A 20,738-nucleotide genomic window follows, 5' to 3' on the forward strand; every position below is an offset into this window, starting at 1 on the left:
AAACTCCATGAGGAAGTTCTACCCTGTCCTATAGGGTCACTATAAGTCAGAATCGACTCAACATCAATGGGTTTGAGTTTGGTTTTGGTAAGCTTTGTAAAGGTATTAAAGGATTTTACATAAGGAAGTGACACAAGCAGCTTTGTATTTTTGAAATTTATATTTAGAAATACATAGAAGCCCTGGTGGCGCAGTGGTTAAGCACTCAGCTGACAGTCTACGGGTTTCAGGGTTGCTATGAGTCTGAATCAACTCGATGCCACACAACAACAGTAACTTAGAATTATAATAAGTAATCACAGGACACTTGTGTAAGTGTACAAACCTAAGGAGGACCCCACCTGGCACCGGGCAGGGAAAATACCTACAGTAGCACATTATCCTTTGTTGATATTATCTAATAGATCAAACATGAAACTGAAGGAGAAAGAAAGTCTTCTGGCCCGTAGGGTACTATATCACCAATTCATAGCACTAGAAAGCTGGAAGGCCCTTTAAATCTTACCTGATCCTATACTGTCATCATTATAGGTGAGAACACCTATAAGCAACTTACCCAAGATCACATAGCTTACCCAAGCTGACTCACATTTACTGGGAATGTACATACAAAGTTTTATTTTATAGTATGAGATCTCTAAATTAAGGGGAAAAAATTTTTTTCTATGAATTTCAAAATCTTTGGTTGACATAGTTTAAGGATAATCTACTTAATGATAACAAAAAAATTTTGAAATGGCATTTAAAATAGATTGGAGAATTACCAAGTATTCAGTATAATAGAAAGTGACTTTTAAAAACAATTAAAATACGCAAGTCCTTAAACTTCAATATAAATGGATATGATCTAAGAATAAATCTTAATTTTCAAACTCACTCATTCAATAGTGTTCCTCAAGTAAATTGTATATTTGACAAACCATGGCATTTCATCATTTGGAAATGATAACCACACACTTATCTACTAGCTTCTCCCTTCTCTCCCCATCCCATATTAAAAAGCATATTCTATTTCTTGGAACAGATATAACATATTTTAGCCAGTGGAGTTTTAAAAAACCCACTTTCAAAACCCTAATCACCCACCGGCCTGTCCTATTCTTCTGTTCAGAATTATATGCCAAAAAGAGAACTGACTGCCAACTGGTTTCAACCCTCACTAAGCAGTGTCCAAGTCATCCAGCCTAACAGGACTGATCAAACTCCATTCACCATCTCCATAGCACCATGTAGCCATGAGTAATTTACAGTAATGAATTTAACTGGTGTCACTTGCAAGCTGTGAAAAGAGCAAATATCAACCCACTAAATGTTTCCTCCCTTGAAACATGTCATTCCTCTGTATCAATGACTTTCCAAAGGGAGGTATCCTCTTGGCTCTCTCTGTGTATGTTAACATTCTGGAACATGAAAAGCCTGTGACATGATCAGTAACAAACCACAGGCCACTTTAATCCCATTTGCTAGGAGGCGTGGCAGATCCTATGTAACCACCACCACATGGAAGAGCAAGCCCTTGGCCAAGGCCTGAAGGAGGTGGAAGAACAGCCTCAGCCTCCAATCACTGGAGTGTGAAAGTGAGCCATGATAGGTGTCATTCTATGGCTCTGCTCTAGAAGCCCCCTTCCCCCAGGGTACTCCTCATTTTGTACCCAGCCAAAGTTGGGATCCCAAGAAGGTAACAAAAGGAGAAAATGGGATATCCTTCTCCCCAGCTGGACTTCTCTAAATCCTCCCCATCTTTCAATTCTCAAAGCCCACATCCTCCAGGAAGGCTTCTTTGATTGGCCCATTGTATATATTTATATATTACAAGGGAATAATATTTCCCCTCTCTGAACTTTGCAGAGGTTTGTATTTTATGCAAAGTACCACTTTTGGCCTTGTTTGATTTATGTCTTACCTTAAAATCTGTGAAGATCTAGCCCTGTGTTTTGTTCTTCTCTGAATTACCTTACAAAGCTCTCTGCTCATCAAAAAATGCCTAGTGGGTGAATTCATGATAAAGTATCAAAACATGAAGTAAAAACGAAGGGAAAGGTACTTTTGGAAGGGGAACCTTTTTAATATGGAAAAGTGACTGGAAAACTAGAAGTCAGGAGACAGAGGAAATATAATGTGAAAGAAATGCAGAAGTCAGGGCTAACATTCAAATGACTCTCTGATTACTGTGACATCGCCCCAACAGATCATCCTTCCCTGACAGACTTCATCTGTCAGGCTGTCTGAGAATTCCTGCCAAACCCTGTTAGCAGGAGTGTTCTCCTAGGTTATCTAGGCAGTGTGATCCTAATTCTATCTTTTTGGGAAGTCACAGTTGTAACCTGGGTAGGGCAGACACACCACATAGTTCTCTAATTCAGAAAATGAGACACAGGCTGTTTCAAACACCAAAGTGGCTACCTATGGTGGAAGCTAAGGGGCTCTGCAGAAGCTTGGAAGCTATCCATTTGGAAAGTATATGCTATAGCCCTTTACGTTGCCTGTTAAGTGATTCTATGAAACTATGTCCTCCATTTCCATCTTCTAGACAAGAGACACCTTACCAGGGGGTCTGATCAGAGCACCAGAAGGGTGTCACATGATCCATGGTGTCACATGATTCATGGTGTCACATGATCCATGGTGTCACATGATTCATGGTGTCACATGATTCATGGTGTATTGCCTTTCTGCCTTTTTCAGGTCATCCCCAAGAGGTTAATCTCTCAGCCTTCTTTTCCTTCTATCCGTCTTCTGTAGGGGAATGGTGGAAGTGCATGGGGCAGAGATCCCTAGGCATCTGGAGGGACTGGTTTTAATCACTTACTTGATGTTAAGTGCTGTCCCTCATATCTTATGTCTCCAAGCCCAAACATAGCAAAATAGTAGTAATCCAGTATACTCTTCCCAAGAGTCTGTATTTGGAAAAGACTATTTCCAAGCTGACTATATTCTTATGGTTTTCTCTCCTCCTATCACAGCTCTTTTTTTCTCCTTCCACCAAACCTTAACAACTGAATCATGCTAATCATACATGCTTCTGTTTTCCCACCCTTTCTCCTTCACAGTTCATCTCAAATCATTTCTAGGATGCAGGTCTCTTAACATCCCGCCTCAAAGCCATCTAATGGTTCTTGCCATCCTTTGCAGCCAGTCTAAAAAGCTCTCACCTGGTCCCCAACACCCTCTGTCTCATGTTTCCTCACATTCCCTTTTCCTTCTGCTTCTTGCTTACCAAGTTCTCCCCCCAATTCATGGAATCTCAGTTACAAGCCCCCTTGTCCAGGACTCTATTTCTAAAGCACCCCACTTTCCTGGCTTCTTGAATAAGGTCCAAGACATATGCTGGCAGACACAACTTTCGCCACAGCCTAGGTGAACCACAAGAAGTAGATAAATACTACTCAGATATATACAGATATAAGAGACTCGGTGGCACTGGGTTGGGTCTGGGTAAGCATAGAGTTTAAACATAATTTAACTTCTTTGATTTATGTGTAATCCATGTCCCCAGGACAGATCTAAATCTTGACATCTTAAAAGCTCTATTTGCATAAATGTAGGACAGATCTTTTTTAAAGATTTTTTTTCCCTCACATTATCCCTGGGAGCTCATACGAGCTGTCCTGTGTGTGTTCACAAGTCAATCTAGCCTCCTGTTTCTCAAAGTGTGATCCGAGGACCAGGAGGATGGAGATCACCTGGGAACTTGTATGATATGCAGACTCAGTCCCCACCCATACCTCCTGATTCAGTCTTCATTTTAATTAGAGCCCAGGTGATTCCTAGGCCATTGGTCTGGCTCATTTCTCAGGAGGCTCCCATGGGTTCCAGGCTAGGCCACTGCTTGGCACCAGTGCCCTCTACCTCCACCCCAGGGAGTCTCTGATCCTGCTACTGTTCAAGTAACTGCCAGCCTACTTGGGCGGGGGAGGTTAGGGCGTACAGGAACTCAACCCCCTACTTGGTCCGTGGTCCAAAATGCAACTATTTGGGCCCAGAACGCTCATTTTAAACTTCCTCCTCCAAAGCAAGCAGGCGAAAGGTCCTTCCTATGTTTTCTTTTGGAAAGGTCCCATAGTAAGGTGGCCTGGAAACCAGAGTGCTTCAGTTTAGGAAAACAGCTTTTTTGATTATAGTCACACAGCCTTTGTTCCTATGCTGCAGACATACCGCCAGGGGCTAAGTCATGAGTCCATGTAAGAGCCACCATGCTGTACCTGCAACCACTTTCCTCTCTGGTTCTTGATCCTGTTTCTGAGTTTGACCAGATCTTCCCTTCCCTTGAGAAGAAGTCTCTCCCTGGGGCCTCAGCGCTGTACAACCTTTCACCCTCCTTCAAACTTGTTATACATAGTGTGCTATGTCTAACCTCAATGATGAACAAAGTTCAAGTTCTTTTTCAAGAACTTCCTCAACAGCCCCGGCATAAATCATATGGCGAAAGGGGAGAGGGAGAAGGCAGAGAAGGTATCATCTACTCTCACATGACAGACATATCTCACTTTTAGCTCCCAATTCCTGAGGTTAAAAAGAACCTACCATGCATATGTGCTGTCAGCGTAATTTTTTTAGAGGCAGGGAATCAGGACCATGTTATGTACGTGACGGTAAAGTCAATTGGGCATCAGCTTGCTACCCTACTTCCTCTGGCTTCAGCATGTCCTCTGTTCAATAAATATGTTTACCAGAGGGCAAAAAAGAAAAAGTCACCATTCACTCAGTTATTCAACTTAGGAGAATCACAAACTCTAGCTACTCAGATTCTAGTAATTAAGGATCTATCACTCAAAATACGGCTCAGGTTAAAATTTATCAAAAATTTCCTGTATACTTTTATGAGAAACTGATATAATCTCCAATGCCTTTAAATAAATATATAAGCACAAGACTAGGTGTCTTAGTTATCTTGTGCTACTATAACAGAAATGCTTCAAATGCATGGCTTTACAAAAGAGAAATACATTTTCTCACAGTCTAGGAGGCTAGAAGTCTGAATTCAGGGTATCAGCTCCAGGGGAAGGCTTTCTCTCTCTGTCGGCTCTGGAGGACGGTTCTTGTCATCAATCTTCCCCTGGTCTAGGAGCTTCTCAGGCACAGGGACCTCAGGTCCAAAGGACGTGCTTTGCTCCCAGCACTGCTTTCTTTCTTTTTTTTAACTGTGCTTTAGGGAAAGTTTACAGCTCAACTTAATTTCTCATACAAAGATTTATGCACATATTGTTATGTGACCCAAGTTGCAATATAACATGACAGCACACTCCTCCTTTCCACCCCAGGTTTCCCATATCCATCCAACCAGCCCCTGTCCATTCCTGCCTTCTTATCCAGCCTCCAGACAGGAGCCGCCCAGTTGGTCTCTCGTATCTGCTTGAACTAAGAAGCACACTCTTTACGAGTGTTATGTTTTATAGTCCAGCCTAATCTTTTTCTGAAGAGTGGGCTTTGGGAGTGGTTTTAGTTCTGGGTTAACAGAGCATCCGGGAGCCATGGCTTCGAGGGTTCCTCCAGTCTCAGTCAGACCATTAAGTCCAGTCTTTTTATGTGAATTTGATTTCTGCTCCAAAGTTTTCTCCTGCTGTCAGGGACTCTGTTGTGTTCCCTGTCAGGGTGGTCACTGGTGGTACCTGGGCACCACCTAGTTATTCTGGTGCCAGGCTGATGGAATCTCTAGTTTATGTGGCCCTTTTGTCTCTCTCTTTTTTTTTTTTTATTGTACTTCAGATGAAGGTTTACAGAATAAACTAGCTTCTAATTAAACAGTACATATATTGTTTTATGACACGGCTTAACAACCCAACGACATGTCAGCACTCTCCTTTTTCGACCTAGTGTTCCCTAATACCAGCTTTCCTGTCGCCTCCTGCCTTCTAGTCTTTGTCCCTGGTCTGATGTGCCCCTTTAGTCTCACTTTGTTTTGTGGGCCTGTCTAGTCTTTGGATGAAGGGTAAACCTCAGGAGTGACTTCATTACTGAGGTAAAAGGGTGACCGGGGGCCATACTCTTAGGGTTTCTTCAGTCTCTGTCAGGCCAGTCAGTCTGGTCCTTTTTTGTGAGTTAGAATTTAAAAAAAAAAAAAAAAATTTTATTGTGCTTTAAGTGAAAGTTTGCAAATCAAGTCAGTCTCTCACATAAAAACTTATACACAACTTGCTACATATTCCCAATTACTTCCCCCCCCCCCCCGCCGCCATGAGACAGCCCGCTCCCTCCTTCCACTCTCTCTTTTTGTGACTGTTTTCTCAGCTTCTAAGCCCCTCTACCCTCTCATCTCCCCTCCAGGCAGAAGATGCCAACATTGCCTCAAATGTCCACCCGAACCAAGCAGCAACCCTCTCCAACCCATTGTCTAGTCCAATCCATGTCTGACGAGCTGGCTTCGCGGATGGTTCCTGTAGTGGGCCAACAGAAGGTCTGGGGGACATGATCACCGGGGTCCTTCCACTCTCAGTGAGACCATTAAGTCTGGTCTTTTTATGAGAATTTGGGGTCTGCATCCTACTGTTCTCCTGATCCCTCGGGGGTTCTCTGTTGTGTTCCCTGTCAGGGCAGTCATTGGTTGTGGCCGGCCACCATTTAGTTCTTCTAGTCTCAGTATGATGTAGTCTCTGGTTCATGTAGCCCTTTCTGTCTCTTGGGCTCGTTATTATCTTGTGTTCTTGGTGTTCTTCATTCTCCTTTGATCCGGGTGGGTTGAGTGTGAGTTAGAATTTTGTTCTACATTTTTCTCCAGCTCTGTCCAGGACCCTCTACTGTGATCCTTGTCAGAGCAGGCAGTGGTGGTATCCGGATACCACCTATTTGTACCAGACTTAGTCTGGTGGAGGCCGTGGCAGTTGTGGTCCATTAGTCCTTTGGACTAATCTTTCCCTTCTGTCTTTGGTTTTCTCCATTCTCCCTTGCTCCCAAAGGGATGAGACCAGTGGAGTATCCTAGATGGCCATTCACAGGCTTTTAGACCCCAGACGCTACTCACCAAAGTAGAATGTAGAACATTTTGTTTATAAACTATGTTACGCCAATTGAGTTAGATGTTCCCGGAGACCATGGTCCCCACAGGCCTCAGCCCAGCAATTTGGTCCCTCAGGGAGTTTGGATGTGTCTATGGAGCTTCCATGACCTTGCCTTATACAAGTCTGTATCCTAGCTTTCCTGGTATTTTTTACTGTCATACCCTCCACCAAAGTTACCATTTATCTATTGTCTATTTAGTGTTTTTCCATATCCACCCCTCCCCTCCCTCGTAACCATCAAAGGTTGTTTCTTTGTGTAAAACTTTTCATGAATTTTTATAGTAGTGGTCTCCTACAATATTTGTCCTTTTGTGATTAACTTATTTCACTCGGCTTGATGCCCTCCAGATTCATCCATATTATGAGATGCTTCACAGATTCATCATTGTTCTTTATCGTTGCATAGTACTCCATTGTGTGTATGTACCATAGTTTGTTTATCCATTCATCTGTTGATTGGCATCTAGGTTGTTTCCATCTTTTTGCTATTGTGAACAATGCTGCAGTGAACATGGGCGTGCACATGTCTATTCATGTGATGACTCTTGTTTCTCTAGGATATATTCCTAGAAGTGGGATTGCTAGATCATACGATATTTCTATTTCTAGCTTTCTAAGGAAGCACCTTATCATTTTCCAAAATGGTTGTATCATTTTGCATTCCCATCAGCAGTGCATAAGTGTTCCAATCTCCCCACAGCTTCTCCAACATTTATTTTCTATTTTTTTGATTCACCAGTACTGCTTTCTTGATGATATAAGGTCCCCCGTCTCTTAACTTTTCTCTTTTATATCTCAAAAGAGATTGACTTAAGACAGAACCAGATCTTATAGATTGAGTTCTGCCTTATTAACATAACTGCCTGCAATCCTGCCTCATTAACATCATAGAAGTAGGATTATGACAGTAGGATAATCACATCAGATGACAAAATGGTGGACAATCACATAATACTAGGAATCACAGCCTGGCTAAATTGACACATTTTTGGGGCCACATTTCAATCCACAACACTAGGTAAACCACAAAGCCTTTTTATATACATCATCATTTACAGCAGAAGAATTTACCATGGTAGTAAGGTAGTTATGTTCCTTCCTTTTGATAGAAACACAGTTACTAACCTAACACAAGTTTTTTTAGTCAATATTCTAAATCCAGAAGTGTCCCTGATGAATTCTCAGCTGAAACGTTGCTATAGGAACTAAGAGGGACCCAGGAGGGGTCTCTCCAGCTTCCTGAAGGAAGGTGCCTCAGTGGATATAGTGGCTACTAAGAAAGTACTTTAAGAACTCAGTAAGCATTTACTGAGTACAAAGATGAGTTATTCATGGTCCCTGCCCTCATTTATAGTCTAAGGGGAAAGTGAGATTCTAAAGAGATAAGTTCAATATTATTTGTTTAATGCTATGATGGAGGTTGTACACACTGTCCTGTGCCTTTAAGATAAAGATGTAAAACGCAAATCTAAAGAGGGAACAATTTGAGACAAGAAAAGCTGTATTTCACTTGGTATGAGTGGATTTAATACCAGTTACTCTCTGTGAGGTATGGCTCAATAGACTCCTTCTTTCTCTTCTTGTAATAGCACTCCCACTCCTCTCATTTGGGATTCATTCCTTCCCAGTCTATTGGTCTGGAGAGGCTGCCCTCCACAGTTCTGCAGCTCGACTCTAGTCACAAAACCCCAAACCAAACCTGTTGCTGTTGAGTTGACTCTAACTCATGGCAACCTCATGTGTCACAGAGTAGAATCGCTCCATAGGATTTTCTCAGCTGTAATCTGGTGGTACAGTCGTTAAGAGCCCGGCTACTAACCAAAAAAGTCTGCAGTTTGAATCCATCAGCCACTCCTTGGTAACCCTACAGGGCAGTTCTACTCTGTCCCATTGAGTCGATATGAGTTGGAATCGACTCATTGGCAATGGGTTTGGGTTTTTCTTTTTTTGTTTCGGTAATCTTTATGAAAGCAGATTGCTAGGCCTTTTTTGTCATCGCACCACTGGGTGGGTTCAAACTGTGAACCTTTAGGTTAGCAGCCTAGCACTTACTCATTTGTGCTACCTATGGACTATTACAGAAACCCTGGTGGCGTAGTGGTTAAGTGCTATGGCTGTGAACCAAAGGGTCAGCTGTTCGAATCCGCCAGGTGCTCCTTGGAAACTCCATGGGACAGTTCTACTCTGTCCTATAGGGTCGCTGTGAGTCAGAATCGACTTGACGGCACTGGGTTTGGCTTTTTTTTTTTTAATGGACTATTACTCCAGCCACAGAGATAAGCAAATCTGGGACCTGTTAATATTCTACTCTCAATGACCTCAGGGATTGGCCCGATGGATAGTTGCATCACCTAAGCTGAGCCAATAAGAGTCCTTCCCTGGACTTCATATGTAGATGCTCCATTCTTCTAGAATTTACTTTCTCCTCGAGCTGCTACATAGATTGATACAAGCCTAGAGTTGTCTGTGGCCATGCTTTCTATTTCGTATTTTTCCCTTCCTAACCCCTTCTGTCTCTCCAAACCTCATCATATGGGGAGGCTCATCTGCAGGATAGAATAAAGCCAACACACAGAAAAGTTGAGAGAGAAAGAGAACAGCTACCACCTATGATGCCCTGCCCAAAGGTGCTCTGCTCAGGAGTTGAGTGGGAGCCAAAATCCTGCCTCTGTTTCACTCACGGTGATGAAGGACAACCCTCAACCAGACTGAGGAACCCCTATTTCTTCAGACATAGGCTCTGTCAGCTCACCTAGCCTTCTTCTAACTCATACAAATGTGTTACATATGGTAGATACACGTGACAAGATCAAAGAAGCCCCGGGTGTCACTTGCATCCTTTTCAGTTACAGCCACCAACATACTTTTTTCACCTACACTTACTTCAGTTGGCTTTTTGTCACTTGCAACCAAAGAAGTCCTGACAAACACAGCAGACCGGACACCCAGGTTGCTTTAGATAAAATACCACAATTGTTTTAGGCCTAAACTTCCTGTTAGCCATTGCCTTTGGACATTCTTTCAATTTGCAAGTCCTTATGGTTCTCTAGCCAGGCAAGAAATAACTAATAGCTCTCCTTTTCTTTATTAGAGTATAAGATAGCTTCTATGCAAAAATAATACACCGAGATCAAGTTCAATCCAATAATGCTGCTACTGGTTTCTTCACGAAAATGATTATTTTTGAAATCATTCCCAAAGTGTTTGGTAAATTGCTCTGCTGTCAATTCTGGTAGCAAAGATGTGTAAAAACACTGACTGTTCTTGCCTAATGTTAAAAAGGGTCATTGCTAATTTCCCCTCACAAATTCTGGTTTTTGTTTCATTAGCTTTAAACTTCCTCCTGCAGAAAGTAAGGGACAGATCACTCACCCTCTTTGGTATCTGTCCAACTCATGGAGAACTGTGTGGTCACAGTACTCAAACACCAAGTGAAGCTTCCGTTTCCTCCTGAAGACCTCAAGGAGGTTGACAAGGTTGGGGTGCTTGAGTTGCTGAAAACACAAAAAGCAAGGTGCTAAGTTTGAGTCATGGAAGATCTGCTTCCTCTAGTTTTGGTCCAATGAAGACAAAGCTATTTGCTCTTCAGGAAGTTTAATTTCTTGGACTGAAAAAAAGGGGGCTGTAAATGGTGTTATTTTACATCTCTTTACAAACTATTTGCTAATAGCTTGCAAGTGAAAAATGATTATTTATAATCCAGGTGGCCGGTGAAGGCAAAGAGAGATATGAGAAGGTTAGAAAAGAAAGGAGAATAAGAAGGGTAGGTTTTTTTTTTTTTTAACTGTACTTTAGATGAAGGTTTACAGAACCAACTAGTTTCTCATCAAACAGTTACTACGTTGGCTAACAACCCCGCAACATGTCAACACTCTCCCTTCTCAACCTTGGGTTCCCTATTACCAGCTTTCCTGTTCTCTCCTACCTTATAGTCCCTGTCCCAGGGCTGGTGTGCCCCTTTAGTCTTGTTTTGTTCCATGGGCCTGTTCAATCTTTAGCTGAAGGGTGAACCTCAGGAGTGACCTCATTACTGAGCTGAAAGGGTGTCAGGGGCCATACTCTCAGGGTTTCTCCAGTCTCTGTCAGGCCAGCAGTCTGATCTTTCTTTTTGAGTTAGAATTTTGTTCCACATTTATCTCGAGTTCTGTCGGGGACCCTCTATTATGATCCCTGTCAGAGCAGTTAGTGGTGGTAGGCGGGCACCATCTAGTTGTACCAGACTCAGTCTAGTGGAGGCCATGGTAGATGTGGTCTATCTTTATCTTTAGTTTTCTTCATTCTTCCTTGCTCCCAAAGGGGTGAGACCAGTGGAGTATCCCAGATGGCCACTCACAGGCTTTTAAGACCCCAGACACCACTCACCAAAGTAGAATGCAGAACATACACTTTATAAACTATGCCAACTGAGCTAGGTATTCCCCAAGATCATCGTCCCCACAGCCCTCAGAAGGGTAGGTAGTTTTAGTGAACACAAACTCATACTTCAAGGCTCAGATCAAATGCCCCTTCCTAATTGAACACAAACTCATACCTCAAGGCTCAGATCAAATGTCCCTTCCTAAGGAGTTTGCCCCTCAGTGGCATCAAGGTTGGTGTTACCCAGAGAGTAACTCATGGAGTTACCCTCCCCCATGGACCTCTTCCCAAACCAGACCATACAGAATTCTTAGTAATGTCTTTGTACTAATGTCGCTCGCAAATCGTAATGCTCGTATATCACTCTTTTCCTTTAATTACTACTTCATTCTCAAATAGTGATTGATATAGGTTCACAAATACTAATTACCAGTATACTGTAGCTAGAACACCAGAAATCTTGACCATATCAGTGACTATTAAAACACCAACAACAATGAAAACAATAGCACATGCTTGTAGTGCACAGATGAAACCACAGATTCCAAGAGTCAGTGTTATTGGGTAATAATGACGGATATGGCATTAGAAAGTTCCAAAGTAAATTAGAACAAAGTTTTAGCCTTTTAGGTATATTGATGAATGTAAGCTGGACTTACAAAAAATGTTTATTTTTATAGACTGTCATTTTGGTGTCACCCCCTGACAGTGTCACCTGGGCAGTCTGAATCCCCCGTAACCCCGAGTGATGCCACTATCACCCCTGACCTCCCAGATTGGTTCAGCATTGTTAATGCTCTCGTTGCCCCCTGTATGTCTCCTTCAGAACATCTATCGCAATTCTTATTTAGTAATTACTTGCCAACTATTTAATATCCTTCACCTTCAATAGACTGTAAGAAACACGATGTCAGGGTCTGTGCTCTCTTGTTTACTCAAAATTATGTTGCTGTATCCCCAGCAAGGGCCTTGCATGTAACAGCCGTCCAATAGTTGTTTGTGAATGAATGTGTAAATCACGTTTCATAGCTTGATGAAACATTTTAAAATGGGAATATAAAGAAGGCTCTCCAATCTAACGTGCCTGAGGCATGTGTCTAGAAAAAAGGGACAGGAAGATATGTTGGCTTTGCCAAAGATAAATATTTTACACAGCTTCCTGGGCCCTCTGCACATAATCCTATCAGAAATATTATAACCAGGTACTGATCTCCTTTTCTGTGAAAGAAAGTAAGAGCTTTGTGCTTGGGAAGACAAAACTCCACAGAAAAATGTATCAATGATGAGTTCCCTCTCTGCAGTGTTCATTCTTGTTTCACTGATCGAACAGATCACCTTTGGTGTCTGCTTTATTGTTGCACTATTTTTTAAATAATTTACTTTATTAATTTTTTGTTGAAAATATATACATCAGAATATACACCGATTCAACAATTTCTACATTTTTATTCAGTAACATTGATTACAGTCTGCATATTTGTAAAAATGATGTGTGGTCAGACCTCATCTCACTTCCAGAGGAGGAGAGAGAATCAGCATCAGCCCAAAGCTGATCCTTATGGTGTGGAGGTCAGACATATCTCCACTCTCCAATCTTTTTACAGTTCTGACACCTGCTGTCCCTCCTATGTGCCCTCCACTTCTCTGCTGGGTTCGATAATTCTTCTCTTCTGGATTTAATAATTCTTTGCAATGGCCACACAGAACTAACAGACCATACGATTATGGGGTTTATTAGGTAAGTAACAGGTTACAATTAAGGATCACCTTGGAGGTAACAGGAACAACTTGGATATAGTTCTTCAATCAGGACAGCTTCTTCTCAGCTGAGCCCACAGGCAGGCCTCTCTCTCGGCCCTTAGCCTTTGGCCTGGTGTTTTAGTCATCTACTGCTGCTATAACAGAATACCACAAGTTGATGGCTTTAACAAAGAGAAATTTATTTCTTCACAGTAAAGTAGGCTGAAGTCCAAATTCAGGGTGTTAGCTCCAAGGGAAGGCTTTCTCTCTCTGTCAGGTCTGGAGGAAGGTCTCTGTCCTCAGTTGAGGAGCTTCTCAGGTGCAGGGACCCCAGGTCCAAAGTACCCACTGTGCTACCCTGGTGCTGCTTTGTTGGTGGTATGAGGTCCCCCTGTCTCTCTGCTTGCTTCTTTTTTTCATCTCTCAAGAGATTGCCTCAAGACACAATCCAATCTTGTAGATTGAGTCTTGCCTCAGGAACCCAACTGCTACCCATCCTCCCTCATTAACATCACAGAGGCAGGATTTACAACATACAGGAAAATCACACAGTACCAGTGATCATGGTCCAGCCAAATTGATACACCCATTTTTGGGGGGACATAATTCAATCCATGACACCTGGCCTCTGCCCTGCTTGGGCAAGTGTTACAAAGCTCTTTCGCTCAGCTGATAAATGCCCAGAGGCATCCCACTCTGCCAGCAAGCCTCCTGCCTGAAGGCTCTCAGCTTTTGTGCTCTGTGGGCTGGGATGCCCACTGTAGCCACCTTGCTCTGTGTGCTGGGAAGCCCACCGCACCATCTTGTGATGGTCTCCTGGTTCCTGCCATCTTGTGCCACTGCTACCTACAGCATTATTGTTCTTTCTCCTGAGTCTAGAAGGTTCTCAGTGCCGGGACTCTGGGCCCAAAAGACACACTCTTTTTCTTGATGGTAGTGATGTCCCTCCTCCAGCCTTTGGGATTGGCTCCCTTTAAGACTAGTGAGATGGTAAAACTGACCAATCCCCTACGAGGGTTCCATACACCTTATTTGCATAGTCCCACCCACCCCCACCCCCCAACAAGGGTTCCATGCACCTTATAAGCATTAGCACTACAATATTGTTGCACTATTTTAACAGTTGGTATACTGCTCCTCTTTTTCCAAATATTCTTTGATAGTTCCACCAGATAACTTTCCATAAGAGTTTTACAATCAAGTGCTGCTTTGCAATATTAACTTTTTCCATCAACAAATAACACTGCCTTCCCATATTAAAAATTTTAGTAAAAGAAAGTATTTTTAATTCATAGAAGCCAGTTCAGATGAAAATATTCCTTGACAACTGTGAACAATTTTTCCATGTGGAAAAATAGAGACTGCTAGGTTTGAGCAGAACAAAGCACATGGACTCTCTCATTTCACCAGAGGGCTACCCACAGGGTAGAGCTTGCTGTGGTCTCCCAACGTGTCTCTCTTCCTCTTAGTTAGCTGTCACATGGCCCTCTAGAATAAAGGCCACATTACCCACTTTCCCTTCCAGCTAGCCTTGTGATTAAGTATTGGCCGTGGGAATTTAAATAGAGGTGTTATATACAACCACAGGAAGTGTTCTCAGAGAAAAGGGATACTTCTTTTTCTTCCTTCTTATTGCTGGCTGGAATACAGATGTAAGCAGCCATTCTGGAACAAGAGGAAGGAAGCATGTCCTAGGGATGGTGGAGCACCAAGAGGGAGGAGCTGGCGCCCGGCACTGGGAAGCCTCCTAACTAACCAGCCTTGCTCTGCTGCACACTTGTTTTCTACCTTGTTGATGCCATTATTATTTTCATTTTTGTTTCATGTGAGGCCAAACTGGTAACTGATACACCCTGACTGGGAAGAGGCAAAAATGGTTAACTTGGGAGTGTTCACAGACTTCCTTCATCCCCTAGCCTACCAAAGAGAATCCCATCATTGCCAGCCCGGTTTCCCCTCCCTCTCTCTCCTAAAAAGAAAAATTCTTTCTTGCTGGGATAGAGACTGAGTCAATATACCTAATAAAATCCTGAAGGTGGTGATATGGAGGGAAAAGAAGGAGATGGAAGAAAGGCCACAGGGCTGGAGATAAAGGAGGAGTGGACTCGGGTTTGAGGCGAGCAGCTTCAAGGTGCCGGATCTAAGATTTTAACACGTGAGGCTTTGGGATTTACATCTGAGCCCCTTTAATGTCTTTCAAAGAAGTCACTAAAGAATAGCAATTTTTCTTAGTTCATTTTGACTGTGTGTTTAATTAATTTGAAGTGTGCTTCTTCAATAAGATAGTTTATATCTAAGATAGCTCTGCCTGTACCTGCCTAGAAAAACAGAAATAGCCAATACTAAACTCACACACATATATACCAGGCTACTGCATACACAATGTGAATTCATCTGTGGAGGGTTGAACAATGAAGGACAGAGAAGTTAAAGGGCTTCCTGGGATAAGTAGAGCTATATTGAATCTGTTTATTATAGAAGACAGTGGACCAAAGATTACTTCCAAGGTTATGAGCATGAATAGCTAGAAGGATGACGGAATTGCTAACAGGAATGAGGAGTCTTAGTGTCAGGGAGGAAGGACATCTAGACTTCCCATGTTTCTTTTTAGGGGACACAGAAGAGATGCAATCTATGGATAGTCTCGACTGAGAATCAAAAGTAAGTTGACTAACAACTCCTGTCCCTGTCTATGCACTTCAAATGCAATTTGAATTTACCACTGCTCCCATCAAAGATAGAGTCATTTCCCCACTCCCTGAATCTGGGCTGGTCCTGTGATTTGTTCTGAGCAATGGAATAAGGCAGAAGCAATGCTGCCTGACTTCTGAGACTAGGCCTTAAGAAGACTTGCACCTTCTTCTTTTGCTCTTTGAGACTACTGCCCTGAGAACTTTGTGTCCTGATGAAGCCCAGGATGAAATACTATGTGGACAGAGAGGCCCAATGTTGTAGCTGAGCCCCACCCCAGCAGATCCACCAACTGACATGAGTGGACCCAGGCAAGACCAGTTGAAGAATCACCTAGCCAACTTGCAAACTAGTGAGAAATAATAAATCTTTGTTGTTTTAAGCTGCTAAGTGTTGGGGATGTTTGTTATGCAGCAGAGGTAACTGAAAGAATTCTCAACCTGTATTAAAATTACTAGGGGAGCTTTTTTTTAAAATTAATTTTTATTGTGCTTTAAGTGAAAGTTTACAAATCAAGTCAGTCTCTCATACAAAAATTTATATACGGCTTGCTATACACTCCTAATTGCTCTCCCGTTGATGAGACAGCACACTCCTTCCCTCCACTCTCTCTCCTCATGTCCATTCGGGCACTAGGCGAGCTTCTGAAAACCACAGATAACCAGGTTCCATCCTCAGAGATCCTGAGTTAGTCTTAGGTAGGGGCAAAGGTATCTGTGTGCTTAATTTTTCCAAAACTCCTCAAGTAGTTCTAATGTGTACCCAGAAGTATTAATCACGGGCAGGCAGATATTTTGTAAGTAATAAAAGGTAGAAGGAGAAAAATCAAAGTTCTTCAATTACATGCTGTACCACAGCTGTGATCAGCTGGGCAGTGAGAAGAGAAGCAACCAACAAGGAAGATGCTAAAGGAGACAATTTGTGTTCTCGTTTTCTTTGCAAAGTCTCTCTGTATCTTTGAGATGTGAAATTCCTGCTCCAGACATTATACTTCATGAAACAAGCACAGAACACCTAAGAGCCTCTAAAGCCCATTAGTCACATTTGGGCCTTAGAACAGAGGGCACTCACTCCAACCTATAAAACCTCACATTTAGGTATTTTATTTACTGGAATCTTTTAGCCCGAGCTAACATTTTCCAGACATAGGGATAGAATTGACTACTGTCTTTTGTTTTAATCTGTTTATTTTATTGGGACTAGAAATATTGACTGCCGTCTTTGACCACTGAATTGCATTGGCTGGAATGCCTCAAACAGAGAGCAAACAACCAAGTTAAAATGGGTGCTGAACAACTTTTTGACAGAACTAGTGGAAAACAGAAGTTTGTTTCAGGCTCTGAAAAGTCACTGGCCTTAAGCTTTACTTTCCATTTTCACACCATTTGCTCCTTTGATAGGACATGGTATTGAGGCCCAAATCTCAGATCTTAGAATCTTTTGATTTTCCATGTTACATATCTAGTGCTCACCCCGTTTTTTGGCAAAAGTACAAATGTATCAGTTCTACCAAAACGAATCTCCTTGATGTTCTCTGAATGCCAAGACTAAAAACCTTGAATTTGCCATGCCGAAACATCCAGTGATCACCCCAGGGCACTTCTGCCCCCAGTAAAACCCACAGGTCCTCTTGATTTGGCCTCTCATGTCTCCAGCCTCATCTATCATAACTTCCTCCCAGACACACTGAATTTCTTTCACTTCCTTGAAGCACAAACTCCCTCTCATTTCAGAACTTGTTCACCCCATTCTCTGCCTGAAACACTCCCCGCCCCTCCAGATGTCATTTTGTCTGTCCCGCCTCCCCTGCCCCCACCCTGACACAGCTGGTATGAACTATAAGAGCTACGGCTTTGGAACCCATGCACAGGGTACCACTGTGATTGGTGAGGGGCATGTCACAGCCATATCCATTGGGCTGAGTGGGATCAGTAAATATTATATGACACCCACCTTTCTCTGTTATCACACACTTGTTGAAAACCTAGATTCTAATTACTGCATAACATTCTATTCAAGTAACATTTAAGTTATTTCCAATTTGGGGCTATTTTTAAATAAGGTTTTGACGAACAACCAACTAGCTGGTTGACCCTAACATTGACTATCAGTTCACTTCTCTAGGCCCCAGTTTTTCATCTATAAAATCAGGAAGTACAAGGGCTGCTGTGACATACAGAAAGCAAGTAGGACAGTGTCAGGCACATATTAAGCTCTCCATAAAGGTCAACTGTTGAGGTTGTCATCTTTGTGTTAAATCTATTTTTATTTATGATGATTTTATTTATTCATTTTATTAAACAATATTTATTTATTTTAATATGCATAAGGCACTGTGCTAACCCAAAGGATATACAGAGAAATAAAGCAAATACTGTACCTACCCTCATGAACCTAGGAGGGGAGACAGATGTTGAACAAGTAATTACAGACATGGTAAAAGCTATAAAAAGCAAGGTAAAGGAATGGGGAACAGGAGGAGCTGATCCTGGTTTGAAGGTAGCGGGTGGTCCAGGGAAGATCTCCTTGAGGAAGTGACCACTGTGGTAAGACCTGAGGGTGAACTAAAATTAGCTGAGCAGTCTAGAGCCTCAGAAATCTGGCTTTATGGCTCCGAATAGATATAGCCAAATTGCTTTCCAAAGGATTATATGTAATTACCCTCTCCCAGGAGTATCAGGGTACCTTCTACCAAACCATGGCCAGCTTTGAGGAAGACATAAATATTTAAGTTTTTGATGTATATTGTCAGATTGCTTCCCGTGAGGGCTTACCATGCCTCCAGCAACATAGGACGGTATCGCAAACATGGTTTTTAAACCATGTTTCTCCTACATTCCTCCATGGGATAACTTTCACATAATTACAAATATCTAATAAGTTATTTCTCAACCTTTTTTCAGGATAATTTTAATTTAGAAAAATTGATCACTATGAAAACCAAAAACCAAGCCAGCTGTCACCCAGTCAATTCCAATTCATGGAGACTGCCCTGTGTGTCAGAGTAGAACTGTGCTCCACAGAGTTTTCAATGCCTGATTTTTCAGCAGTAGATCTCCAGCTCTTTCTTCTGAGGGGCCTCTGGGTGCACTCCAATCTACAACCTTTCAATTAGCAGCCAGGCACATTAACCATTTGTACCACCCAAACCAAAACCCATTGCCATCAAGTAGATTCTGACTCACAGCGACCCTATAGGTCAGAGTAGAAGTGTCCCATAGAGCGTCCAAGGAATGGCTGGTGGATTCAAAGTACAGTCCTTTTGGTTAGCAGCCAAGCTCTTAACTACTGCATCACCAGGGCTCCTTGTACCACCCAGGGACTCCTAAATCCTAATTAGAAGTTAAAAATTAAATTATAAATATGTTAAATTATAAATTCTCTCTAGGGATGGCAGGATTCTAGGTAACCTAGAAACACTCCAGAGCAGCAGGTATCTGGTCTGGCATAACAACCCCAAGAAGCCAGTCCCTGTCCTGATTGTGCTCATCTGTTTAACAAATATCTGCAGAGTGCCTGCTCTGCCTCAGGCACTGTTCTAGGCGCTAGAGACACATGAGTGAACGAGACAGAGGACTCTGGCATTAGACGAAGAAGTCCTCTATATATAAGAGATTAGGTGCCTCAGAGAAACCGTTCCTGAGGAAGTAACCTTGAGCTGAGTCCTAGATAGTAAGAGCCTGACTAGAACAAGGGCAGAAGCGGTGGTGGAGGGACAGTAGCTTTCCAGGCAGAGGGCTGGGAACTTAGGCCACTTAAGCAACTGAAAGAGAGTGTGGGTTGAAGGTCAAGCACGCAGAACCAAGGCCAGTGAGACAGTCAGAAGGCACATCCTGCAGGGCCCTGCGGGCCACACTAAGAAGCTTGCACTTAGGGCATTCTTAGCATGGCCCCAACAGGAAGTCACTGGAGGATTTTTAGCAAAATGTGATACAATATGATTGATTTTTAAAAGCCTCCTATGGCTGCAGGGTAGAGAATGGTTTGGAGTAGGGCAAAAATAGGAGTGGAGACCAGTGAAGAGCACTGATGGTTTGGAGGAGAGTGGCTTGGACCAAGGCAGTGGCAGGCTAGATGGGGAGACAGACACTGTTTTGAGATACATTTTGTTATTAGAAGAGTCAGAACATGGTGATGGACTGGATGTGAGGGATGAGGGCTTGGGCGGTGTCAAGAATGACATAAACGTGTACACAACCACGTGGATGGTGGAGCTTCCACTGAGAGAGGGAGCAGGTTCTGGAGGGAAGAGACTATTGTTTTTGGAACACTGAGTTGGAGGGGACACTGAGATACCAAAATGGAGTTGTCAGGTTGGCTGGAATTGCGCTGAAGATAAAAGCTAACATTAGCGTGTGTGTAACTGAAGCCACAGATAGATGAGTTTGCCCAGGAAGAGCGAGACAGAGAAGGAAAGAAGGCCTAGGAAGAGGCCCAAGGTATCTAGCACAGATGTATGGTGGATAAGGAGGAAGTAGAAAGGAGAAAGGAAAGGAAGTCCCCAGAGATAAGAGAGAAGAGAGCAGAGCACTGTGACACAGACATATTATGGAAGGAGGAAGTGGTCATTGGTGTCAGATGCTACTGAAGGGTCAAGTGGGAAGAGGACCAAGAGGCACGCACCAGACTTCCTTAGGCCAGGGTCACGGTGACCTCGTTGGAAGCACGATCAGAACAGTGGTGAGAACAGAAGCCAGACTACATGGATTTGGCGACTCAAACCACCTTACTCCTCTCTATTGACAACCCTGACCTCATGAGCAGGACACAGACAGATAACTGGTTCTGAAAGCAGTTTTGCAGTTGGTAGCCTGGAGATGTCAATATAGCTCCAGTATCATAAACGTTTGGATTCACAAGGATTTGTATGTTTCTCCTTCAATACTGAATGAACTTCTTTAGGGACAAAGAAACTAAATGAGAAGAACCAAACAACTTGATGAATGAACTGTTTAC

The 20,738-nt window shown here is 42.7% G+C and overlaps 1 protein-coding gene across 3 annotated transcripts in view; it reads right to left on the bottom strand.

Annotated features, from left to right (window-relative positions):
• The window catches only part of CDKL1 (cyclin dependent kinase like 1), a 91,578-nt gene that overhangs the window by 39,471 nt on the left and 31,369 nt on the right, over positions 1-20,738 (bottom strand). For all 3 annotated transcript variants that reach the window (XM_064292452.1, XM_064292451.1, XM_010588623.3), the window contains one exon: positions 10,368-10,489. In XM_064292452.1, coding sequence (XP_064148522.1) covers positions 10,368-10,489 — 122 coding nt within the window. The remainder of the gene's footprint in view (positions 1-10,367; positions 10,490-20,738) is intronic.

The sequence above is a fragment of the Loxodonta africana genome, chromosome 10, assembly GCF_030014295.1.
Source record: "Loxodonta africana isolate mLoxAfr1 chromosome 10, mLoxAfr1.hap2, whole genome shotgun sequence".
In the NCBI taxonomy this organism is placed as follows: domain Eukaryota; kingdom Metazoa; phylum Chordata; class Mammalia; order Proboscidea; family Elephantidae; genus Loxodonta; species Loxodonta africana.